General features: G+C 51.2%; 1 protein-coding gene across 3 annotated transcripts; it reads right to left on the reverse strand.

The window, feature by feature from the left end:
- Positions 1-18: 18 nt before the first annotated feature.
- LOC130141425 (twist-related protein 2-like) lies at positions 19-25,540 on the reverse strand. 3 transcript variants are annotated; one of them, XM_056322391.1, is made up of 5 exons: positions 23,686-25,538; positions 23,395-23,522; positions 8,436-19,513; positions 7,405-7,989; positions 19-1,221 (listed from the first exon to the last, which is right to left on the reverse strand). In XM_056322391.1, exon 4 carries the CDS (start codon positions 7,894-7,896, stop codon positions 7,411-7,413), a length of 486 nt encoding a protein of 161 aa, XP_056178366.1. In that variant the 5' UTR covers positions 7,897-7,989; positions 8,436-19,513; positions 23,395-23,522; positions 23,686-25,538; the 3' UTR covers positions 19-1,221; positions 7,405-7,410. The 3 variants fall into 3 exon arrangements, with proteins under 3 accessions (XP_056178366.1, XP_056178367.1, XP_056178365.1); XM_056322392.1 differs by having other exon boundaries at positions 19-917; positions 7,405-19,513; positions 23,686-25,540; XM_056322390.1 differs by having other exon boundaries at positions 7,405-19,513.
- Positions 25,541-26,180: the final 640 nt, after the last annotated feature.

Here is a 26,180-nt window from a genome sequence, read left to right on the forward strand (position 1 = left end):
AACCTCATTTAAAGGGACTTCCCCCTCCCCCCCCCCCCTTTCTCTGCTATAACAAGCAAAAATACCTGATTCTCCTTTGCCCAACTTAACAATGACCAGGCACCAGTGCTGATGGAGGGTGCAGGGGTGGGTGCGCAGCTGTGCCACCTCATGCTTAATGAGAGCACCATTTCCTTTGGAAACAAAAGGATTGAACGCTGGAAAATTCCCCCGGACTTTATTGGGATCATGCAGAAACCCCAACACCCCTCCATTGTCCCCCCCACTGTCTCCACATCCCGCCAAGTCAATCTCACCCCTGCAAGAGCCTGAATCTCCCCAGGGCAGCACCACTCCCGAGATGTCCCCAAACTCCCCCAATTCTCATGGGGAAGAGGGAAGGGCTGTATGTTACATCTCCAGCCTTATTTTTCCAGTAATTTCAAAGAAATTGGGTTGTTCCAACAGAGTGGGTGGTTTTGAGACACATCCATGGACTATGAGTGAATGGAGGGTGTTGTGAGCCTCAAGGTTCATTGAGGGGTTCAGCAGCCCCCCTCAGATCCTCTCCACATGCCAGTTAGCAATACAAACCATGATGCTGTTACGGTGCAGACCTCCAGAACAGGATAAAAGCAGACAAAACCCACGACTCATGCTCAGTCCTTGGCCAAACCCTTGGGCGCTGCATTTTCACATCCCAGGGGGACTCTGGGAAGCGGTGAGGACCAGACCAGTGAGGGAGGGCACGAGCACTTATCATCCCAAAAGGAATTGTCCTGCCTGGTCCTGGCAGAAGGCAGCTGCCTGCAAATCCTGGCTGCAGGCAGTGGGGATGTGGGGAAGACCAAGTCCGCTGAGCCAGAGACATCAGCTTTCCTGCAGGCTTGGGAAAACAGGCAGCTATTACAGGAGTTGATAACTTGAGTATTTCTTACCTGCGAGTCAAAAATAAATTACAACCTAAAGAGTTTTGTACACAGCATCCAAACAAGCTTGTTCCAAGCAAAACCACCTGGGTCCTGGTCTGAGTCCCTCTGCCCCAGCCCCAGGGTTTGGAGGGGTCAGAGCAGCCCCAGCAGGCAAGGAGGCTGGCAGGGTGGGATGGGACTTGTGCTCTCCTGCTCGCTGGGGAGGCTGCTGTCATTTTTTCAGGTGCTGGAGGAGAGCAAGGTGGCTGGGTCTGGGTGCCTGGGCGCTGGCGAGCTGCTGCTTGTTTCCATTGAAGTGGAGGCCTAAGACCTAAAGGGAGACAGGCAGGGTCAACCTGGCTGCCAAGTCACCAAGGTTTTGGCTTGGCACAGCCAGCCCAGGCTTCCCAAAATCATGCCAAATCCAGTGCTTGGCTGGGTAGCCAGCGGAGGGAAGAGCCATGTTTGGTTCTGGCTCCTGAGCCTTCATGCCTTGGAATTCACAGACTTCCCCGTAGCCGCATGGGATGTACTGGGCAATGTCGACTGTGACGTGAACATGGGCACCTTGAGCCCACAACAGTGGGTGTTCAAAAAAAACCCCACAGCTTTTACCCCCAATATGCTCCTCTGGGAGCACAGCAAGGATGGAGAAGGAAAGCAACCAAACCTCTCATCTCTTTCCCTCCCCTCTGCAAGGAGGACAGGCATTAACCTGTGACGAACTGTTTCCTCTCCAGCCCAGAGCATGAAGGGCTGTCCCCAGGGTGGGTGGCAGTGGAGGGTGATGCTGGAAGGGACCCCACGCAGCTGCCAGGTGCCTCCAGCTGACGCTGGACACCAGCCTGGAGCCAGGGGGCATGGTGTGGGTGAACCGAGTGCAGGAGAGGGGCAGAGCAGCCTGATCCAGGCCTTGGGCAGGGGGAAACATCTCCTGCCAGGGCTGGATGAGATTAGAAATTAGAATCAAGCCCTGTGGGGGCAACGGTTTCATTTTGCTGCCCTCTGAGCTTCTTCCCCATCACCCTCAGGTCTCTGGTTTTATTTCACCCCCTCCCCAGCTCTGCCTCTTGCTTTTTTAGTCCCTCCTTGCACAATTTCTGAGACCTTTAACTCTCTGGAGAGGAGCCTGGAGAGGAATAAGTCAAACCCTCCAATAAATCAACTCAGGCACTGGCTGAGATAATGCAGATGAGGCTGGCAGGGCTGCCTGCAGGGCTACCAACAGGCCAGAGCCTGCCCAAGCTGGGTGGCAGAGAGAGAAAAAGTTCCCAAAGTTTGATGTGTCCCATTGCTGACTGTTTGGGACCATGGTCCAAAAGGTCTGTGATGGGCACTGTGCACATACACAGTGCTCAAGGGCAACAGTGTCTGGCACAACAGGCAACCAAAGAGGCTGTTTTCCAGCTGGCATTGCCCAGGGATGTCCTATGCAGGACAGGGCTGTCCTATATGCAGCCTATATAAAACTTCATAATCTCCCCTTGTCTCATGGCATAGCCATGTCTCAAGCCAACAAGGTCTAATGCCTAATAACGCACTCATGGCACGATTTCGACGGCTGCCAAAGGACTGCGGGAGCCTCCAGAGGAGACCAGCCTTGCTCTGAGTGTGCAGGACTTGGTGATGGGCGTTCACAGGGCTGGCATGGACCAGACCACAGAACTGGGGAGATGCAAAGCTCTGCAATCCCGTCCTCAACACCCCAGTTGATGACTGTCTTTCCCTCCCTCTGCTGCATTAACACCCTCATCTCTGTTCAGATACAGCCCTATAAAAGGAAATTAAATGCAAAGCCCATCTTGTTAACGCATCTCCTTCGTTCCCCCTCAGATCCCAGGTGCATTCCCGTGACATTCAGTGGTGAAATATGGGTTCGTTTCAAAGGCATTCCTCTGGGCTAAGCGAGCGCAGCTGAGATCTAGCAAGCCTGTCTCCTCATGGGGATCATAAAGCAGCAGACATTTTAATGCTCATGAGGGCTGGCTCTGTAATTTTTATCTCTGTTTTAATTTTAACTAATCCTGAATAGTGCAGAGAACCTGTCTTGCTGCAATGGAGAGGAGCCTGGTTCCACCAGGCAGGTTTGGCGAGTGCTTCCATCTTTAACAGAAAGGTGGAAATTTTTGCTTGAAGAACGTTTTTCTGACAATGAAACTAATGGCAGCCCCAGTCCCCTCTTTAACATGTCCTTGTTGGCTGGACAGCCTGTAGCTCTCTCTGCTCTGGGCTGAGCAGCTTGGGACAGCAAGGTGATGCCATTCCTTGCTCCTGCACAGCAGTCAGAGTGTCCCCTGACAGCCCTGGCAGAGGCTGGGCTGGTGGTGGTCAGGATAATCATCCCCAGCCCCATCTGGTCCTGCATCCTTACCCAGAGATCAGCCCTGGGATTCTGGGGGATGTCTGGCATCCCTCATCTTGCGCCGCTCATACTGTCCTGGGGCATCAAAGTCGGAGCCTTCAAGGCACCAAACATTTCTTCTCCCTCTCTGTCCTGCAGATGCCATGGGAAATGCTACACTAGCTCTGCACTTGTGTGGGAAGACGGCAGCCTTTGGAGGAACCTTTTGGCCTCTAAACCTGCTCTTTGCCAGAGGAAGGAGCAAATCCCAGAAGCATCCTGCCAGAGCACATGGCGGGGAGCAGCTGGTACTCAACACGGCCCCTTGACCAGAATGGAAAAAAGAAAAATCACCCAGGCACAGATTTCCCAGGATATGGGCAATTCCTTGTCTCTTCTGGGAACTCAAACCAAAAGTGAAAGCGAGGTGGCTCCTGCCAGTGCAACTCCTTGCCTGCTGGACCCATCCAAGGAGGAGCCCAGTGCCTGGGCTTGCTCCAGCCCAGCCCAGAGGTCCTGGACCACCCTGGCCAGTTTAAGCAGCAGTGAGTGAGGGAAACCCGTTCTCACTGCTTTCAAAGGACTGATCCAGGATGGCAAGGAATCTCAAGCAGACGAAACTGTGCTCTCTTGCTAATCTGCAGAGGGATCTCGGAGAGGTTTCTGAAGCAGCTGCTCTTTTAAATGCATTTTCTGAGCAGTTCTGAATCAGGAAGTGAGATCTCCCCAAGCTCCTTTAATACTCTGGTGTTTTAATACTGTGCAATGAGACATATTTATAAATAAAAGAAAATGAAACAGACACCCGACAAAGCAGAATCCAAGCAAGAGCAACAGTCCCCAAAGGGAAGATTTACCCAAGGTCTTTCAGGATAGACAATTAAGTGAGGGCAAAGCGAGAAAGACAATAAATCCAGGGAGATAAATGAAGGGCAAGGAATATCACCCGTTACAACTCCCCAGTCTTCTCTCCCTAGCAGTGTCAGCTTCCAGCCTCATTTTCTCCTCCAGCAGGAAAAAAAAACATTTTAATGTGCTCAAGCCTGTGCTGAAAAACCATGAGCTTGGGGGACTTCAAACATTATTTTTCTTGCCTGAGGGCTCAATCCCTCTTTCACCGGATGATGTCTCCTGGTTAACAAGGGCATATCCACATCCAGCTATTCCAGCACCCTTTGATATTCAATAGGCTGAGTTCCAGTGGAGACCAGTATGCTGGCACTCGCAGCAGCCGTTAGCTGCTTTACATTATAAAATTACAGTCCCTTTGCAAGCACTGGGTTAATTCACTTACAGGAGAGAGATGCAGCCTTTCCAACTCTAGCATCGCTTCCCCGTGGCCATTCCTTCTTTCTGGTCTTTGTTTAACAAATCCTCCTCCTATTACTTCCCTGCCCAACTGGGAATTGCTAATTGGTACCCGAATGCCACTGCAGGCTGGCACAAAGCAGCTTATTATCTATTCAGCTAAAGGATGCTTTGCCTCAAGGCAAGCACCGGAGCAAGCTTAGAATGAATATTAACCAGCAATGATAAGCACACTGAGCCTACCATGCTCACAGGACACAAGGGATTTTACATGCAGGCTTTTTCATTTAGCAGAGGGGTCTTTAAGATCACTAAGGGTCTTTAATGCCTCTGTTTATCATGGGAACACAATTCCTGCCAAGCACTCAGCTTAAATAAACAGGTTTAAAGCCAATGACCGGATGCAGAGCTGCACATCAGCCCACACACGCAACTGGGAGCAGACATGCGTGCACCGAAACCAATGGCCCTGAGTTTGGGGACGATGTGGAGGGAGACTCAAAACCCCTCCACCTCCCCAAGGTGAAGATGCCTTTAGCTGGGCTTTAACGAAGTGCACAAGTCACCAGCACAGACTTTGTCAGCATAGTGCTGAAGAACCTGAAAACCATCTGGCAAAGAAACCCGTACACTTGACGTGCTGATTACACCTCTCTTGTGAATCCATGAAGCACCCCGCATCCCCCAACATGGGATAACCCAGTTACAAACTGGAAAACTCACTCGGCTGCAAAAATGTGATGCCCAGAAAAGGGCGAGTGAGGCTCTGGTGGGGATACAGGCTTGCTTTGCTCGAGGGGCTCAGCATCCCAACTGTCCCCAGCAGCTTTTTGGCTTCTCAAAGTGAGAACAAGTGACTGCACACTTCACTTCTGGCTGTCCTGAAGGGGAAGGTGTCCTGAGCCATGGCTCAGGGGCAGTAATCCTGCTTCCAGCAAGGACAGTCATTTTTTTAAACAACCAGGTCTGCCCAAAAAAATTTAGATCCATACATGGGTTTAGGAAACTGACAGTTTTCCTGTTGGGTAGAAGAGATCTCAGCAAGACTTGCAGGAAAATGAGACTTTAAATGTGGCACATCCTGAAATGAAATCCCTCTGGTCAACACGTTTAGCCAGCCCTTGCACCTACATCTGCAGATCTAGCCTGAAATTCAGGGCTGTTAAGTGGCAAAGCCCAGTGGCAGGAGGGCCAGTGGTGCTTACAGGGGGACACCGGCTGCAGTGGAGGGTGCCCTGCTGTCCAGGCATCACTTGGGCCACTTTGCAGGCATTTGCTATAATTTATTTTGTCTCAGAAAGGCCACTTTCCTCCCATTACCACTCCCTCTGGCCTTTCAAAATGTGAGACCAAGTTGGAGGGCAGATTTTTTTTTTTTTGCACTATGGCTTCCCCAAGATCTACCCTAAAGGCAAGGGCACCGGGAGCCCATCATTGTCCTCAGCAGGATGTGACGAGACAGGGACCAGTGGTCTCACCACACTGGGCTGCAGCATCACACCAGTCCCTGCCACAGCTGAGGGTCAGCATGGATTAAATTAGGGTCTTGCAGCCCTTAGCACTTCTCATCCCAAGGTCTGGAGTCTCTCGTGTTATAAATATGCTGCTTCTACCTGCAGGGAAACCAGGGCTGGGCACAGTCATGCAGGTGCCTGCACTGAATCAGGACTGCAGTGCAACCAGCCAGGAGGAGAAATGGCACACAAGGAGGGTGCAGGAGGCTGACCCCAACTACTTGCAGAAAATAGTAAGGGTCTGTCTTTTCGTAGTGGTGGGTGCAATAAAAATGAGTCCTTTTAAGTTTGGATTCCCCAGAAGACCTGCTGGTCTCTCAGCCCCAGTGCCAGGGCTGACACAAGGCAGGGGCTAATGAATTAGGGCCGGAGGAAAGCTAGATACCCTGATCCTGTTTAGGGGACAATGGAGACTCTTGGGAGCTGGGCTGGGCTCCCAAGAAGTGTCCCTGAAGTCCGCGGCTTGGGAATGTCCTCCGGAGTTTTCTGCTCCTGCTCATGGGCCACAGGAAACATTAGCACATAGCTGACCCTTCTCCCCCCATTCCCCCTTTCTCTCAGCCCAACGAGACCTACAGCACAGAAAATAAGATTAACCCCCTCTCCTCTCAGCAGCTGTGCCCGTGGTGGCTGGTGGTGCTGGGTACATCAGACAAGGGGTGCAGTGCAACAAATGGGCAAATGTCATTGCCCTGGCATACTCGCTCAATATTTTATTCCTACAGATCCAAAGGGATTACAGATCCCATCTTACGTGCAGCACTTTAGGAGAGGGGTAGGAGAAAGCCTGGCAGGCTGGAGACCCCAGGGCCACCCAATGGCTTCAGGGACCACTTGCCAAATATCACCCAGGTGGCCAGGACAAGGCTGGGGTCTTTGCGCAGTGGGAGCAGCAGCAGCTGTTGGCCAATGGCTGCTGAGCTACTGCCAGTCCCGTTCATGTGGTTTTGACACCTTGGTAACCCAAGCACATTCAGGAGGGTGTGTGCTGATTTAGGTGCCCTCCCAGGTTACCATGGGAGGATAAATCAGAGTTTTAAGCCCTGGGTTTAAACCTTTCACTAGCCTGCCCTGGACCAGACCTCGTTAAATGAGATCAGTCGCTTGAGGGCTCCACAGCTCAGCCCCCAGCAATGTCCTCCTGGCCCCGGTGAGGTCGGGAATCACCACCTCCTCCGAGCGCCAGCCTTGGCAGTGTCTGGGGTTTGTTAAAGCAAATTGCTTGCACGTGGAGTGTGAGGAGGGGGCAGCTGCTGTGTGCTTCCCCACCGCGGGACAGAGCCGGGGAGATGGATGGAGGATGCAAGATCGAGGGACGTGCAGAGGTTGGTGGGGAGGTGGTGATACATACCCCGGCTCAGTGGGATGTGGACATGGACCAAGCCCCTTCCATCCTCCAGACGGAGAAGGCGTAGCTAAGCCTCTCGTGGGCCAGGTAGTTGCAGCTGGTGATCTTGTGGTCCAGCTCATCACTCTGCAGGACCTGGTACAAAAAGTCTATGTAGCGGGCAGCCAGCTTGAGGGTTTGGATCTTGCTCAGCTTGTCGGAAGGCAGTGTCGGGATGATCTTCCGCAGCTCTGCAAAGGCGTCATTGAGTGACTGGGTCCGCTGGCGTTCCCGCACGTTGGCAATTACGCGCTGTGTGTGCATGTCCTCGAAGGACTGCGGGACGGGGCTGCGCTTGCTCCGCTTGCCCTGCGGCGAGGGGGCACCACAGTCCTCCAGCGGCTTGCCCCCTTGGCCACGCTTGCGGAGGCATTTCTTATGCAGCCGCTCACCTTCCTCCTCGCTGGTGACCAGGCTGCCTTCAGGGGAGTCTGGGCACATGCTTTCCTCTTTCATCTTCTCAACTCCTTGCAGGCAAAGGGCTCTGGGCTCTCACAAGATGCAACAGCCACGGCACAGCGGCAAGGAGGCCCGGAGAGGAGCCAGCGCCTGCTCAAGAGGTGCACCCTGGAGCATCCACCCTTCAGCCTCCCCAAATTTCCCAAGCCTTGCAGAGCCCTCCAAGGAGCTCCGTTGGTTTGTCCTTTGGGCTACAGTGAGGAGGGTGTCTGGATAACTTTGGGGAATGGCTCTTGCTGATAGGGCGAGGAGCACTGTGGGCGGACCAGGCACAGACCAATGCAGCCGTGCAAGGTAATGCAAACATCAGTGGAGCTTATGGGTTCCAGATTTCCTCCCTCCCTCCTCCACCGACACCACCAAGCCCTCCGGCACAGATGCTCCCGTCTGCTGCCCTGCCCGGATGTCAGGGGACATTGCCTATGTTAATGTGAGCACCAGCCTTGGAGTTCAGGGGAGGCTTTTTTGATTTTTTTTGTCTTTTTAAAACATTTTAAGCTCAGTTGGCCCTGCAAAAGCCAGCCAGAGATACTCACTTGTTCAGTTTGGAATAGGAGACTTTTATCCATGAGAGATTCAAGTGGAAATGGGCCACCACGTATGTTTTGAAGAGCAATAGAGATATTCTCTCAGTCCAAAGGAAGAAGCAACAGTGATAGGCATCCATACTGCTCTTAAAAAATGGCATAACTAAAAATTAATTTGAGTTTGCATCCATCCATCCATCCATCCATCCATCCATCCATCCATCCATCCATCCATCCATCTCTCTTCTGTCTGTACATTTCTGGCAGTCTACAATAGCCCTTATTATACAGATGGAAGCCAATACTCATCCACCATCATATTCCTCTCAAATAAATACAGCAGCTATTGCAGATAGGTCCAGACTCTGTTCCTGGCTGGATCCACAGCCAGCTCAGCCCCCGACGTCCAGGAAATCAAGCACTATAAGCAGTAGCACTTCCTCACAGCAGTCCTGACTTTGCCTACAAATAAACCCACTTTCTCCTCCCTGCAGAAATGCTGGGAGAGCTGCACCCTCTTTTACCCAAGGTCAGACTACCAAGCCATAAAATACTCTGAACAGGCCCCTCCTTATATTCGATAGTTTTCAGCCCTCTGTTACCACACTGCTAGAATCAGCACATGAAACTGGAGTCAACTGGTGGCCCACCATCCTCCCACATCCAGCCACCTGCCCCCAAAGAGCTCCTACACCTTTGGGAATCCCTATGACCTTTCCATCTCCTGCCTGTGCCCTCTCTGCCTCTCCAATGTGTTTCTTCTTCACAATGTCTTGGCCTCATCCAAGCTGTCTCTGCTCATCGTGCTCTCCTGGCATTGCTCCTGGCTCTTGGTCATTGGGAACTCTCACCCTGAGTGTCTTTGGAGGGATCCTGAAATCCTGGCATGATGCTCCTTGGGGATGTTGGGATTCACCCCCAGCAGAGCTCCGTAGCCCTTGCTACACTTTTGCTTTGCTATTCTGTCTAATAATGAGAGCACAAAGGGGTATTATGGGAACAATAGTTTAAAACAGTATCAGTAATTTATCAAAATAATATCAATAAAACATAAATTATTGAGTTGACATATGCCTGTCTCTCTATAGATACTTTTAAATTAGCTCCTTTCTATACCACCTAACAAATTTCCATATATAGTATATTTTATTAGCAGAAATATATAATGTACTGCAGAATTCCCCTCCACTGATGAGCCTACACTGTGCTGTGGTGGGATCCCCTTCCTCCCCCCAGACTGGCAACAATGCAGATGCAGCAACTCAGGCTGAGCATGACCAGGAGGATGCAGTCCTTCAAAAGGCAACGACCTTTTTTTTATTGTCTTGCTGCATATAACAAACTAATATTCTCACCTTGTCAGTACTATCTTCATCCTGGATACCCTATACTGTTGTACTGCAGTCTTTCCTTGAACCTCTGTTCAAGAACATCTGACTTGTGCCCTACAGCCTGGAAAGGAGCAGGAGGAGGAGGAGGATGGCCTCTCCGCTCTTTGGGGTGGAGTTGAATAACAGCAAGAGACTTGGCCAACTTTGCTCAAGCACGTTACAAAGGTTTCCAGTAGAAAAACTTCCATTCAAGCTCAGCTATGAGGTATTTCTTAAAAATATGCTCTGTAGACCTGCCAAGCATCTGTAGCCTTGCTGACCAGACACACATCCCATTGTCCATCAGTGCTCACAGTAAAACCCTTTCCAACCCCTTTGCCTCCCGAATTATACCCACCCAAATGCTGCTTTTTCACTTGGGATGCGGATGCCCTACAGGTGCTTTTCTCTATTTTAAGGATATATAAGGAGAAATACAATGAGCTTTTCTCATCCTTCCACAGGTTTCTCTTGAACATCCTTCATGCTAGGTGGGGGCCCAAGTGTTATGGCAACCTCAAAGAGCCACGTTCAGCCCCTCTCCCAGGGAGACCTGAGTGATGCTGGATGATGATGTTGGTTTTTAGAGGGCTTTGGCTCAGCCCCATCCTCCCTGTGCTCATGTCAGCTTGTCAGGGATGGCAGTAGCCACAGATGGGAACTAGCAGAGAAACGAAGTGTGAAAAACACCCAATATTGCTTAAATAAGTAAGAGATGCTCAGAAACTGGTTGATACTCGGACCTGCTGGGATGGAGCCCCGTGACTTTGCTCCTTCCTTCTCACCAAAGCCCATGGTGCTGGCAGGGCATCGGCTCAACACATTACTCACACGCGAGCGTTGTCAAGACAGCAACTAATATCAGATGTTCATAATGCGGAAAGACAATAGATCACAGGGGCCTGGGAAAGCGAGAGAAAACAAAGGGCAAGGAAAAAATACCCCAGGGAGGGCAGGATTTAAGGAGGATCCAGGGTCCTCTGATCCCGCGCTTGGAGGAGCTGGCTCAGCTCTGCCAAGGGCTGGGAAGCTGCCAATTAACACCAGCTGAGGCACGGGCTTGTGCCTGCGTTTTATTTTTTTATTATTTTTTTATTGTTTTCCCTTTTTTTTTTTTTTTTTTAAAAAAAAAGACATTTAATCTAATTTCCCTGGAGAATTGTTTTGGATGAAGGAAGTGAAGTTTGGTATTGTTGCTGATATCCTTGAGCAAAAGGAGAAATACAATGAGCTCTGATCTGCAGGAAGGTTCAGCTAAGCACCCTGAACCGCTTGAGTGGGCTTTTTTACCCAGATTTGGATGTTTTGTGGCAAGAGTACTTTTTCCCTTAAACTTTCCAATTTGTTCTTCCAGTGAGGTTTTTTTGGAAGAATATTAACATAAAATTTTCATGGAAAGGTCACGAGTCACCAAACTGGTTTCAATAACTTGGCTTTTTCAGCTAGCTGAGTTTTATAGCGCTCGTTTTGACAGATCAGTGAAAAATTCAGACCTTAAATATGCAGAGGGAAAGAAAAAAAAAAAAAGCTTAGCTTGCTTGATTCAGTGAGAAGCCACCAGATGGAAGATTTGAATTCACACCATGTCCCAGCCCCTCTGCCCACCTCGCCTCCTGGTCTTCCTCCATCCTCTCCCTACTCATATCCATCTTTCCTGAGCAGCTTTTTTTTCTGGTTTAGGTAGGAAAAGTCCCCAGTGTTGGGATGTCCTCAGCAGGTCTGAGCCCAGAAGATGGTTTGCAGGGCTCTTGCAGACAGCCCTTTGGAAAGAAAGGAAAGGTGAAAGAAAAGAAAGCAAGGACACTATCAAACCACACATGGGCAGAGAGCAAGGGAGCAGGGAGTCCATTACCTGCAAAAACAAGCCTGAGGCACAGCAGTAACTTAAGAGAGGCTGTGGGACCTCAGGTAGGAGCTCTTTCATGGAGCTGAGGTGGGAGCCAAGGTTTCTTTAGAAAATGGCTGAGGCATCCCATCAAAACCAGGTCCTTTGGTAGGCTGAAAACACATGTTGGTCAGCCTGAGCCTATTTCTGTCTCTGAGCTTCACATTGCCTGTAGATGCTCTTCACTAGCCTTCACTCCTGGATATGTCTGACCCCCCTCTCTGCCATCTGCTTGGCTGCAAATAAAGCCAAGCCCTTTCAGCCTCTTCCCCATCAGCAGGTCTCCAAAGCCCCTCACAGATCCCAGCTCTGCTCCGTGCTGTCCCCACAGGGGACCAGGCTTTCCTCTCAGTCCCAGCAAAGCTGAGCTTTGGCACAAATGCTTTCTCACCTTGTTTCAGTACAACTCGCCTGCTCACACAAACATCAGACTGTTGTGCCAGGATGTTCTGGCCTCTCCCCATCCACCACAGATCTGCAGAGGTGGTCCATTAGAGCAAGAGGCCGTTGCTCTCTGCATGGTCTGAAGGACAGCATGGCACTGCCTTGTCACCAGGTCCAGCTCTGTCCCACTCAGGACACCCCACGAGAGAGCAGAGGAACCACTTAATATCACAAATAGCAAAGTTATTACAGTGATTTGCTTCTTACTCAGTGGTGAAAGATGTCGTATCTTTTGGCTTTCCTGAGTTGGATCTAGAGTATGAAGTCTGTCATGACCTTGTTGGACACCCTGAGCTGGGTTGGCTATGATGGGAGGAGGTCTCAGGTGGTAGATGGGGTCCTTGGGTCAAAGCACACTGCAGAAGAGCTCGGTATGGAACTGATGCTCCATCACCACAGATGTAAGGCAGATGGACAGAAGGCTTCTGCATCCTTGGGTTTTGGGACAGGGTTGAACGCATGATTTTTCTTGTGTTGTGTGACATAAACCAGGGCTGCATCTGCTATAACAGTGTAAAGAGGAGTGAATGAGAGAGCTGGATTCAACCTGGACAACCACCACAGATATAACGACTTGCCCTTGGTGGGCAGAGTGGGGTTGGGCCAGGACATACATCACTGTCTGTGTGCAAATGCCGTTTGGGGCTAGAAAGGCTGAGAAAGTGCCACCCCCAGCTCCACCCTCAGTTTGCAGGCTGGTAACACGGGGCTGCAAACCTGCCTGTTGCTGCAAAGAGATGAGGCTGTGCAGGGGTAACACAGTCCATGTGTGAGCCCAGTGCTATTGATAGCATCGCTTTGATGGCCGAGGACCTGATTACGCCTGCAAATAATTCTGGGCAAAAAATCAGAGGCCAAGCCTTGATGCAGAGGGTTTTTTGGGTAGGGTTTTTTTTGGTTTTGTTTGGTTTTTTGCAAGCTTCTTTTCTTTGTTAAAGAGAACAAAAATAATCTCTATTTTATCCTGTGTGAAAAAAAGGAGGATAACACTAATAAATTGAGAACATTAAAGGGAGCCAGGAATAGCTGCTGCCCCTGGAGGCTGGGGAAGCAGCTTTGGTTTCACAGGTTTTTCTAGTTATTGCAGTGTTAGAGTGGAAACATGTGTGGCGCGAATAAAAATGTGAAGCATCCGCTGTAGCGTGCTGTTGCTGCAGCAACCGCAGGGAATATGAGCAAGGGGGATTGTGCAGGGCTCTGGCTGTAAAAGGGAGCTCGAGCGCTGCGGGGTCCTTTGATCTGCGTGCCTGCAGCTTTGATTGATGGCCTCACAATTCATTTCCTTGTCAAAGTGACATAATGTTCCTGGAACTTGCTGAACTTTTTAAGAACTAAAAGATGTTCCCCACCAAAACGCACCCCCTCCCCCCCTCCCTAAATGGGGGGCAGAAGGGATGGGGGGGTGGATGGGGCCTAGCCATGGTGTTACTGGTGAGACTGGGTCACAGTGCTTTTCTGCCTTGCTTTGTCCCTTCCCTGGGAGCAGAGCTGTGGGACGGGGCAGTGGGATGAGCTGTGGCACTGGGGCCAAGCAATGGAAGGACACCCCACATGCTGTGTGCAGATGCCAGCCACCACCCCACACTGACGACCATCCCGTTCCAGTTAATTTTTACATGTGAAAGTTGTTGGGGGTTTTTTCCCCCTTCTTCCCCATCTGTTTCCATCTGGCCATCAAAGGAGCAAAACGCCCTGTTCTGGGTCCCACTGCCAAGAGCCTCCTCGCTCTCCCCACAAGCTGAATAATTCCCACCGAAGCAGCCTCCACCCCAGCCCCGGCTACCACATGAGCCGAGGCTCGGGGGGGAAGCCAAGCATGATGGGCTCCTGCCTGGGGCACAGCAACCAAGCCAAGCCCTTCTCCGGCCACCACCGCTAACAGCCTTGGCTGAGAGACCAAGCACTGCCTGCAATTACAACCTTCCTCTCCCCCTGAATTTCCGTCATTCCCAGGCAGTGATAAAGTGGATCAACCCCCCGGGATCTGCTTTCCTGGTAGTAATAGAAGATCATCACAAGCAGTTGCTCCTCCTATTTACTCCAGCTTTCTCTTCCAAAGGACCCAGCTGCTTTGCAAACCCCATGCAAAGCCTCGCAGACACGAAGCCACCCTGCAAGGGCACCCCAGCTGATGGGGCAGGTGGGGGGACATGCATGCTGTGGTTGGTAGATAACAGAATAAACATTCCCCCAGGAGATGGGATGAAGAGCACAAATGCAGTCTCTGCAGGTAAAGAAACTCCCTGGAAGGAAAGAGCAAGAGCCCTACAGCCCAGATGCTCCTGCAAGCAGTAAACCCACTCCTGCCTGGTGAGCAGCCTAGCCCTGAGTCTACTTCACCTCTTCAGCAAACATTTCTTGGACCAGTTCCCCTGCTCAGACATGAGGAGTTGCTCACCCCTGGCTATGTCACCCAATGCTATTGAGAAGAGTTTGGCTCCATCATCTTTGTAGTTTGTGAGTAGTTGTGCTTACACCTGTTGTTGTCTTGCACCTCAGAAACAAATAAAAACCTGTCATTCTTGGCTTTAATTTCTTGTCCTGGATTTCAATGCCAGGCACAAAGGCACCTTGTGAGGTGCCCATCCTGGCTTACCGCAGCTCCCCGGCTCCACAGACCCAGCTGCAGGACCCAGCCACAGCTCCACATGTGCAACTCCTTCTCCTGGTGCAAAGCAAACCCATCTCTGCCCTCTTCTTTGCTACCTCCATGTACTTCTTCCTGCACCACTGGCTGAGGACAACTTGTCCGGGCTCCCTCCAGCTGGAGGCACCAAGATTTGTGCTTTGTGAGCAGGTGTGGGTAAGGAACGGGGCACGGTGAAACCACAGATCTGTTTGAGGCATTTGAGGGCAAGGAAATAAGGTGTGCTGTGAGCATGTTGCATGCAAGGGCTTGACTAGGAACTCTACATTTCATCCTAGTGTTTCCCAGTACCCAGCTGGACCTGAGCTAGCACCCAAGGATGAGAGGTCAGTGACTCACTGTCAGATGGAGCAGGGATTCTGACAGCTGTGGCTGCATTAGCACAAAGCATCTTCCCATCACACTGTGCATCAGCTCAGCTGCTCCTGTGGTGAGTCACTTCCAGCCAGGAGATCCTACAGCCTCCAGTCAGGTCCGTGGGAAGGGAAACCAAAGGGTTGTTTTCTGCTTCCAGGGAGTTTCATGGCTTAATCTTCTCTGAATGTGTAAATGCTGCCTAACCACACTGCTCCGGGCCTGCTTCCCCCTTGCAAAGGCATCAAAGCCTCCCCTTGCAGCTATGAACCCCACAAAAGCAGAGTTTCTGAAGCATGGGAGCTCACAAGAGGAAATACAGTCATTATTTTTGCAAGCTGCACCCCTGGGCTCCATACCAGCCCATTTCTGCCTGCCTTTTCCTGACCCTTAGGATGTGTTATCTGTGGGTCACCCTGTGCCCATCCCTATTTCACACAGATCTTTCAGCATCCAACTTCTGGACATCTCTTGCAGCTTTAACTCCATTTCCATACATAAGTAGCTGTCTACTCATCCATCCTTCACATTTTTCCTTCTAGCTACCATGTGCATGGCCATGCATTTTGCCATCCCACTACTAAGCTTTCCCTCCCCTCTCCCCTGCACATGATCCTGAAATCCCAATAAAGCCCAAAAGTTGACTTTTTTTTTTCCCTTGATGCACTGAACCTAGTTTCTTGCTTTAAAAGGAGTTTGATTGAGGCAAATATGTATTTTTTTGTGTGCAGTTACTTCTCTCTGCACAGAACTGGAAAGGATCCAGTAAGCCAAAGCCATCCTGACCTCCATCTGCCCCACGCAGAGCGCCATGCAATCCTCCAACAACAGCTCATGTATTTGTGGGAAAGCGAAGTTGAAAACTGCCATTAGCAACAAGGCAAACATTTATGGTAGGTTTTGTCTAATCTGTGAGCAAAACAGCCTCTGGAAACATCTGTGCAAGAAGGTGATAGCAAAGGGTGAATTTGCCCCACGAGTGCACTGTCCAAGAGCATTTTGTCCAGATGGGATTTTGCTTGGTGTTACTCCTAAGCAGCAAACAAACTGTCTTGGTCCCTCGTGCTCCTGCTCACAGCAAATCGACCAGACATTCAGGTTCAGAAACTGGGTCGGAGTGAAAAGGGGGGGGGGGGGGGGGGGGGGGGGGAAATGTGGGTTTTTTCCTAGGGGCAACCAGAGCCAGGCCAGTCCTATCCAAGGAGGCAAAAAAGGAGGACGCTAGCGAGCACATACATTTAACATTAACAGTTTTCCTTGAGCTGTTATCTAAATACTGCAAAGCCTACCAGCAGGATAAGGCCACAAAAGTACAGAGCAGACAGACAGACGGATGATACTAATGACGAACATCCCAAAGAACGCTGAGTTATTTTTATGTGAGCAACTTTGTAAGCACTCAAAGCTGACTCAGATTTCTGCATCTCCTCCCTTCGAGCCATGAGCCAAACTGGAGCCATGCCAATCCAAGGGACTGAGGAAAATAGGGTCTCAGAAAAGCCAGCACACTGGTTTTTCTTCACACAGCTCTGCATGAGAGTCCATGCTCATGCAAACCACCAGCATCTTATAGCAAATTAGTAGCTCACATTCACAGCCTGGTGACTTCCCGTGGCTCCCAGGCAGCCCATGCTTGGCAAAGCACCGTTATGAGCAACATCTTAGCACACACTTGGGTGGGAAGGGAGAGGGCAGGATGGGCCCTCTCCCACCCCCAGCCGCAAGGGCCATCAGCATCACCCCCTATCAGCACCACCCCATGCCCTGGTCTGTTATCAACAAAACACAGAGGGCCAGAAAAAGGAGCAAGGACTTTGGAGAAGGGGGATTGAGTGAGTGCTGGAGCAGAGGGTGTTAGACAACTTGGACCCATGCCCACAAATCTCACGTTTGCCTGTAAGAATCAAACTCCATCTCTGCAACCGTTATAAACCACCCTTGCTCTCCCCACAGCACAGTCTTGGGCAGAAAGCAGCCCCACCAAGCCCAAAGAGCCTCCAAAAGCCTGGTAAAGCAGGGGGTAGCATCTCTGCCTCCATCTCAAAGAGCTCCAAAACCTTTTAAACTGTCTGGAGAACAGACTGTGCAGAAGTTCAAAACCACCAGGAGACCCATGGAACAGCATGTCCCACAGTGCTGCAGCCCATGGATGTCCCCAGCCCCCGCACACCCCCTGCTCTTCATGACCCTCCGGGGTGAAGATGGTTGGCAGGAGTGCCTCCAGTTGCTCCATCTGGGCATCTCCCAGAGGGACGAATGCTTTTCTCCCATGCTGCTTTCCACCCGGTCCTTCCTCCCAGTCCTAGAGCTAACACCACTCCCAGCCTCAGCAGCACATGTGGGAGGACGCTGCAAGCCTTCAAAGCCCTGTCTGGGGAGAGACGAAAGGCCGGTTAAACTCCTGGCTGGAGATGAAAGGAAACTTTCCCTCCGCGGCTGGAACGAGTTGCTGGTGCTTTGGAGTTGGGTTTGAGGCCCATTTCCTGAGCGCCACGGCAGGAGCCTTCATTTGCAGAGGGACTTTGCAAGCTAGCCACGGGACTGCCATGAGAGCAGATGTCCGAATCACCCACAGGACTTCAGTGCATCCCTGAGCACGCCGGGAGGACGCCAGGCGCTGCAGGAGGGCCAGCTGGGATGCTCCAGCAGCTGAAGCTGGTGCTCGCATCCTCTGTACCTCTGCAGGGGAGGGCTCCTGGCACAGTGCAGTGGGACCCCACTGCCCCTCAGGGGTGACAAAGCCATGAGTGAGGATGGGCTGTGCAGCCAGGGCTGGCAGCAGGATGGGGGTGAGCAGAAAGGGGGGATTTCAGCTCCTCTGCCAAGCAGAGATACACAGCCCAGGGCTGAGGAGTGGCTGGCTGGGCAGATGCGAGCGGCAGATTTTACTCATTTTGTCAAAGGAAATTCTATTCTGATTAAAACCTGTTTGATCTCAATGGAGAAGGGGGATAGGGTGGGGGCAAGATTGGGTTTCTCTCCAATTGTTGGGCTTTATTGGGCTAATGTATCAGCTAAAAGCTTCCAAGTAAGAATCAAAGGAGGGAAAGGCAAGGGCACAAGCTGCAAAATCTGGAGATGACTTCAAGGGGTTTATTAAAAAAAAAGGAAGTGCTGTGCAGCACAGAGGGGGAAGGGATCAAGTCCCTTGTCCAGGGCCATGCCGGCTGCAGAGCCAAGTACCCTGGTACCCAAAAACACTCTTTTCTCTTCTCCTCCCACCGCATGCCTGTATGTCACTGCTGTGTTGGGATGGGGTTACCCAGCACCAAACCTGGACTGATCAGAGTCCAGGACATAGAGACAATCAATATCAAATACTTGGGGCTGGGGGGGGGGCGATGGGATGTGTGTTAAGCTGTGTGGCTACCTGAGGGACAGAGCTTAAAGCAGGGAAGGTGTTGGGTAATGTTTGGAGAAATCATATCAGAGTTGGGGGAGCACAGACAGACCTGAACACATGGTCCTGAGCAGAGGAGCCCGAGGCAGTGGAAAAATCAGGGATGCTACAGAGGTGATTTGAGTATCAGCAGGCAGGCCAGTGAGCAGGGCTGGCTATGAAGCCCCTCCAACCTCGTGTCCCCAGCAAGTGGTTCCTACACCAATGCATCCTGCTGCATCCTCTCCTTCATTTGAAGTCATGAATTCAAATTCAGCAATTTTAACTGGGATAAAAGAACAAGTCATGCAAAATTGCAGTCGAGAAGACTTGGAGAGGTCGACCCATGTGTCCCTCTGTCCCCAGGATGGATGGGTTGCACCTCTGCCATATCTGCAAATGCCTGTCTGGTTTGTCCTGCCAGCAAAGGGGACCTGGCAGTCCACACCAGCAACCCACTGCCCTCACTAATCCTTCCCAAGACCTAGCCTACATCTGTGCTGCAGTTTAAGCCTATTACTTCTTACCCCATCTGGACCGGACAAGAAGAGCAGATCATTCTTCTCTTCTGTAAATCAGCCCCCAAAGGCCATGGCCAGGTCTCCTCTCAATGGTTCCTTCTCCAGACCAAGCAACAAAGGCACTTTCAGGTTCGCTCTAGGTTGTGCTTTCTAGAAAAGCCATACCTGCTGCTCAGCCGTACCCGTTGCTGTCCACAGGTCTCCTTGCATGGCTGCCAGGTGACACTAAGCAAGTTATCTGGTGGGTGCAGGCACATAGCGTTGAGCTGGAATGGATGAAAGCTGGACAAGGCACAGAGAAGATAATTTTGGTGGAAAAACTCCTAAAGGACAAGATGCCACATCGCTGCCTCACTGGGAGCTGGGTTCCTTGTAGGTCTGAGCTGGTTTGCCTGGTCCCCTTTGCTGTTCTCCTCCCCATCGAGGAATGAGTCCTCCAGCTCCTCACCTTCTCCTCCATCACCAGAATGAGAAGGTTTTGTCCAGGCTGTAACATAAAAAGGAACATGTCCTGTGATACAAAGCACCGTGGGGCTGGGTGTTTTCAGGGGAACAAAATAGTCTCATTGCAGGTTTGTTTTTTCCAAGGGCTGGAGAGAGCATTGTAGGTCAGGGGACATGGGAAACAGACCTTCTGCCAAGGGAGGCCATGATAAAGCATAATCTGAAATGAGTGATCATGAGCTGCAGCTTAAACTAAATGGGTTAAACTAAATGGATAGCTAAAATATAAGTGTTTCACTAGAGAATCACTTTTTTTTTTTTTGACACGGAGAGGGAAAACTCCAGTGAAAAGTTCCATTTACAAGTAGAAAGAAAAAGAATCAAAGAAAACATCCCTTTCTTGGAGAACTCTGTAGGGGTAAAGTAAGAATTGTCCTAAGCCAGGCTGAATCAGATCTGGCTAAAGAAGTTAAGCTAGAAAGCCCTTTAGCTGTACACATAAAAAGAGAGCAAAAAAAAGAGGATTATATCTGTGCAGTGCAGGTAGGATTGGTCTTAAAGATAATTCAGACATCTCCCCAAATTACTCCACAATTCAGTGAGGAGGATGAGGACACAGGAAAGGTGCATCACAAGGAGTTTATGAAGCAAGCACCTTGGAGGTGAAGGCAAATCTCTGTGAGTATTGTGTGCTAGAGCACTGAAACCCAGATCTGTAATAAATACGACTCAGTGGAAAATAACACCAACTGAGTAAAGACAGTAAATATGGAGCTTTTATTGTCAGAAGGGGAGGAGAGGAGAGTGAACGTGACCTTGGCAGTGTGCAGGGCTTGGAGGAAATCTGGAAGGCAAAAACTATCAAAGATAGGGAGATAATTGGATAAAAATGGCAGAGAACAAGCTCACCTTGGGCTAACCCAATAATCGTCTTTGATCAAAAATTATTTTCTGAACAAAGGCCATACAGTACATCTCCTCTGTCTGGATTTTATTAACACACTTGATAAATTGCTCCATAGGTACTTGTAGGTAAACTGGAGAAAAGGGGGTTTCAAATGGGGAAGGAATAGTCTAAAAGGGGCTTCATGGAAGAGGGACTGCCATAGGCTTCAGGTGCCTCGAGGACTAGCTGGGGACAGGCTTTCTTAGTATCTTCATTTGCCTAAAATCCAAGAGGGAGGTTAAAGCAATCTGCAAGTGATACCAAGTCATTGCAGTGCAAAGGCACTGGCAGCAGAGAGGAGGATCTGAATATCTAAGTGCAAGACCTGGATGCATGAAAGGATTAGAGTAACAAAAAATGGAACCAGATCAAATGTAAATTCAGCATTTGGAAATATAATCCCCTTCCTGATGAAATTTTCTTCCCACTGCTGACACTTGCAATGTGGACACCCCATTTCTCCCAACACCCTTCCTGGGTGAAGCTGCCTTCCAACCAGAATACGGTTGAACCCATCCCACCAAACAGATCTTCCCCAAGATGGGGGGAAAAAAAATTCCAATGTGGAAAGGAAGAGGAGCATGCATTGGCCTGGTGGGCTTTGGGGTGCCCATCCCAAACTCTGCACATCCCAAATCAAATCCACCTTCCAGGCACTGGGGAGATAGTGGAGAAAAAATTATTTTTGAGGGTTGATCTTAGGCTTTGGAGCCCTCAGCTTCAGGACCTAGCTACCAACCCACAAGATTTTTAATATAATTATTCCCAGAATAATTTCTCCCCCACAAGGTCTTTAAACCACTGAACTGTGTCAAGGAACTGCGGGCCAAGAGACATGTCCTGGCACAGCACTGGCTCAGCGAGATGTTTCCAGCTACATCAGGCGTGGAGTAAATAGGATCTGGTGGAGGATCTCACAGCCCCAAGCACTTGCAGGAGGAGGGGAAGGGCACCCTTTCTACTGCTTGCCTTTTTGTTTGCAGTTGTGTTTTACTCTGCAATAAATATTTCAGATCATTGGCTTTTTAGCCCTTTCTTCATTTCTTTGCTCTTTCATTCTTAGTTTAGGAGGAAGATAAGCAACAGCCCTTCCCTGAAAAGTTGCTGCCAACCCAGCTCAACATAGGCTGTTGCAGGAGAGGACCAGAGCCCTCCAGACAGCAGAGTAACCTCCGCAGAGGTACCAGGACCATCCAATAACCTCTTTGCAAAGCTGTGGTTTGGCTCCTCTTGGCTGCACATCATTGCTCTCCATAAATATTGTCTCAAAGGCTCTTCCTAGATACTCCAACCCGACAATTTTCAGCCTCCTTGTTAAATATTGGAACCATATTGAACCATTTTACTCACTTGGTTTTTCTCCAAACTGAAAGATGTCCTAAAAATAACTATTCCCAGTTCTCTGTGTGATGCTTGCCCCCCACACCTCAGCCCATGGCTGCCTCCCAGCTCCATCTGCACTTTGGTTAGCTTATCCCAACACTAAACCAGCTCCATTGGGGACTTTTAATCCCACTGCTAGTTTTTACCAAAACCTGCCTCTACCTGCTGACTTGTGAGAAGCAGAAGGCAGGACCATGAATTCCCTTGGGAAGAGCATCAGCCTGGCAGGACTTGGGGCTGAAGATGATGACCAGAAGAACCTGGTCTGGGCTCGTGTCCACGAGTCCAGCACCCATCCAGCTTGAGATATGACATTTGGGAGCAACGAGACACCTCTGGGGTTACTTGGCCTATCAAAGACATCTTAGACAGGGCCTCTTCCATGCCATGCTCCCTTTGGGCAGCTTGTCCTATCTTCTCCACCCCATCCAGATCCAGAGCCACACTCAGGAATGGGGCTGGATGCAGGGCTACACAATGAGACCTTGCAGTTGTCCCTGCTGTGAGGAAGGTGCCAGACCAAAGACTACCAAAAGCTCCCTTCTAGCCATGTTTTGTTCTTTTAACCCGTACTGGCCATGCCAAACACCATCCTGACCCACCATGTCCAAGATCACCTTACCACATCCACTGCTACCCTCTACCCATCATATCCAGCACTGTCCCATACCCAGGGCTACCCCCATACCTACTGCCTCCAGCGCATTGCTGTCTTGGCCCCATTCAGCACTGCCGCTGAGGTAGTGCTACCCCAGCCTCTCATTTGTGTCCAAAAACACCCCATGCCCGCTACATCTTGCTCCAGCCAGCACATGATAGCATGCAGCTCCCTCCTGCTCCAACCAGGACATTCCGTGCAAGGAAGGGTTGCAGTTATTAAATGGAATTTGGGGGATTTTCTTTTCTTTTTTCTTTTTAATTTTTATTATTTTTTACAAGCAACAGCCAGTAACCAAAGAGCAAATGTGTGCTGAGTCGGCTCCCTCCTCACAGGGTGGGCCAGCTCTGTTGCAAAGCTGGGGACTGCACTTGCAGCAGACTGTGCATCCAGGCAGATCTGCATGGCAGGGCTGCCCTGCAGAGCAGTGCTACCATGCATTGTTGAGGTCCCTCTTTCCTGCAAGACTTGTAAAATGGTCCCCTCTCCCTTGCTCTGCTTGGCACTGCAGACAGATTCCCCTTTTCAGCAGCCACCCTGCCAGGCAATGGGTCCTGCAAGCACAACTTTGGCCAAGTGGCAGGATGGGATCCAATGTGGCATTGTCAAGCTCAGTGGGAGGACAACCCCAAGGAACCTAGTATCCAGGCAGATCTTTGACCCTGCTGTCTACATGGCTGGTCCCTCTCACCACTCTGCTCCCAGCCCAGCCATGCTTAGAACCATTCATGGCCACCTCCAGGATGGCTGAAGACCTCTTTGCCCTGGCTGCACATAGCTCCAGGCTCTGCCCCATGCTTAGAGCTGTTGGACACCCCTAAGCACAGCTCCAGAGCCCAATTAGAGGACACACAGCCAAGATTTATGGACTCAACACACTGAGGACAGTGTCACCTGGGCCAGCAGGCACTGAGCACCCTTCTCCACATAAACCCACCTTGGAAGGCCCATGTTCAGCAGCTCCAGCATGACTCATCTGCGGAGGCCTCCATGTCTGGCGGGGCTGCAGCGCTCGAAGCCTTTGAAACACCGCTTCCGTCTTCCCCACATCTTGAAAGCAGATTGCTAAAATGCAAAAAACCTGTTGTTTTTGTTAATGTTGCTTTGAATATCTTCAGGCGCTGCTCAGGCAGGAAGGTGGGATCAGAGCCACCGACGCAGGCAAGGAACGGACCCTCTCAGAGGGTGCTGAGACCCTGACAGTGGGTTGCAGCAAGCTGTTGGAGACCTGTACTTGTGGTGTGACAGTGGGCGGCAGGTAGAGCTGTGCTTCGTGGCAGGCTCCTTCCCACACCAAAGATCCTCTGCAAGCCCCAACACACATTCCAAATCCAGCAGATGCTGCCCAGTTTCTGACGACTCCCTTACGCTGCCAAGTGCCAGGTGATATGAACGCTGCTGCTCCTCCAAAGGGAAACGGGGCGATTGCATGAAAAAGGTCCTGTTGGATGGTAAAGCTGGGTATGCCCTGAGAACAGGGCGGGGATCGCCGTGACTTTGAGGAGCCTGCAGGTAGAAGAGGGCTCTCAGTAACATGATGGACTTGAGTCTGCCCAGGGGTTTGCTCTGACTCTTTAGATCAACACAAGACCTCTGCTCTCCTTGTATCCCAGTACCAGAGGACAAGCAGGTAATTTGGGCTGGGGTGCTGCTCTGCTTGGCTTAGAGCAGGGGCTGGAAACCTTTCCCCAGGAGAGGAGAAGGCTTCTCCCCTCCTGACCAGGGCAGTTAAGGGCTGCTCTACCATTCCTTTGGAGGGTGTCTGGATTCACCAAGCTGCAAAACCTTATAAACCTGAAAAACCTTACATTTACCAAGCTGCAAAGACCTTATAGCACCCCTCCAGTACCCAAAGGGGCCGACAGGAAAGCTGAAGAGGGACTTTCTACAGGGGCATGTAGTGACAGGACATAGAGTGATGACTTTAAACTAAAAGAGGGCAGATTTAGATTAGCTATTAGGATGAAATTCTTCACTATGAAGGTGGTGAGACACTGGCACACATTGCCCAGAGAAGCTGTTGATGCCCCATCCCTGGAAGCATTCAAGGTCGAGTTGGACAGGGCTTGGAGCAACCTGGTCTAGTGGAAGGTGGCCTGGCCCACGGCAGGGGAGTTGGAACTAGATGATCTTTAAGGTCCCTTCCAACACAAACCATTCTATGATTCTAAAACTTGTCCCATAGCATGGGCGGGAGACTGCAGCCCCGGGGAGTCAGATTCCCCACTGCAAACCAAGTAGAGAAGGAAGATCCCTCTCCTTCCTATCTGCTCTGCGCTGGCCCTTGCAGCCAGCCTGAGAGGCAGTTTTGTGGCTGTGAACCCACCCAGAGAGGTAGTGGGACCGGAGAGCATTGCATGACACCCAGCGCCACCGTGCTAGTGACCAGGAGCAGTGTTGGTGATGCCTGGCAGGAACCTACATCCCCAAGTATCCTGGGATGGGGATGCCAGCGAGTGGCCCTGGAATGCCCATGCATCCTTTGGGCTGAACCACGCTGAGTTCCTCAGTGGCTCCCATCCAGTCCCCAGCCCAGGTGACATGGTGCTGGACCTGAGCACTGAGCTCAGCTCCTGGATCCGACACGGGGACAGGGCTGGGGGGGAGAAGTCCCCTCTGGCACTCACCCTGGGAAGGGTTCATGTGGCGACCCCGGGAGCATGTGCCACAGTGCTAGTCACTCTCTGTCAGCAGCAGAGACTCAGTGGCTCCTTTGGAGAATAAAACCAGCTGGGATTTCATCATGAACGAGCCAGGAATGGTGCCAGGAGCAATGTCCCGGTGCAGGAGCAGCTCCCAGAGCCATCTGTGAGACCCCAGCAAGGGAAGGAAAGCCACAGAATGTCCTGCAGTGACTGCTGGACACAGTCAGACCCTGCAGTCAGACCCTGCTGCCACCCTGGGACCAGACAGATGTGAAACAAGGACTTCTGCAGAACTCGGTCTTCAAGGAAACGGGGTTTGGTTAGGACAGTCAGGTCATCATGGTGGGAGCTGGTGGTCCCCAAAGGCATCTGGCTTCATCCCACCCCCAGCAGCTCCAAGGAGACCCCTACCTGGACGCACATCCCCATGATGTGGGTGTGATGGGGATGAAGAGCTTGCTCCTGCGGGGGGGGGGGCGGGCGCTAGCTCCAACCCCCCACCCCACCCCCACCCCCCGAGCACGGTCAGGCCACTGCTGCCCTCAACTGGCTACTGCCCATCCTGCACCCCTGGGTGCTCAGCCGGGCCGGGGGCTCAGCCCCACCTCCCACACTGCCACCAAAAGCTGCTGGTGCTGCGTTGGGGCTCCTGCCCCCCTCCCTTACCCGGAAGGGACCTCTCACCCCAGAAGTCCCCAGCACAGCCACTCCAAGTCCCTTCAGAGAAGGCACCAAGTGGTGCTGCCAAGGATGCAGCTGAGCCCAGCAAACTTGTTTCGTGTGTATTTGGAGTCGGATCAGAGCTCACCATGCAGCACCGCTGGCTGGCACGGGGCTGCAGAGCCTTTGACTCTTCCCTCCTGCAGGAAAACCATCAAAGGGGAGACACTGTCCCAGCACTTCACAAATTCATTCCAAATGTTCTAATTACTGTGGCCTCCCACTAGCTGCCTCACTCACTGGCTGGGCTACAGAAAACAGATGATCAGGGATCAAGATGCAGCGGCCTCCCGCTACCCCAAACCTCACGCCACAGAGGACTCGGTCACGGGTTGGGGCACAGGGTCCTGATCCCAGC

Source organism: Falco biarmicus, chromosome 19 (assembly GCF_023638135.1).
Source record: "Falco biarmicus isolate bFalBia1 chromosome 19, bFalBia1.pri, whole genome shotgun sequence".
Lineage (NCBI taxonomy): Eukaryota > Metazoa > Chordata > Aves > Falconiformes > Falconidae > Falco > Falco biarmicus.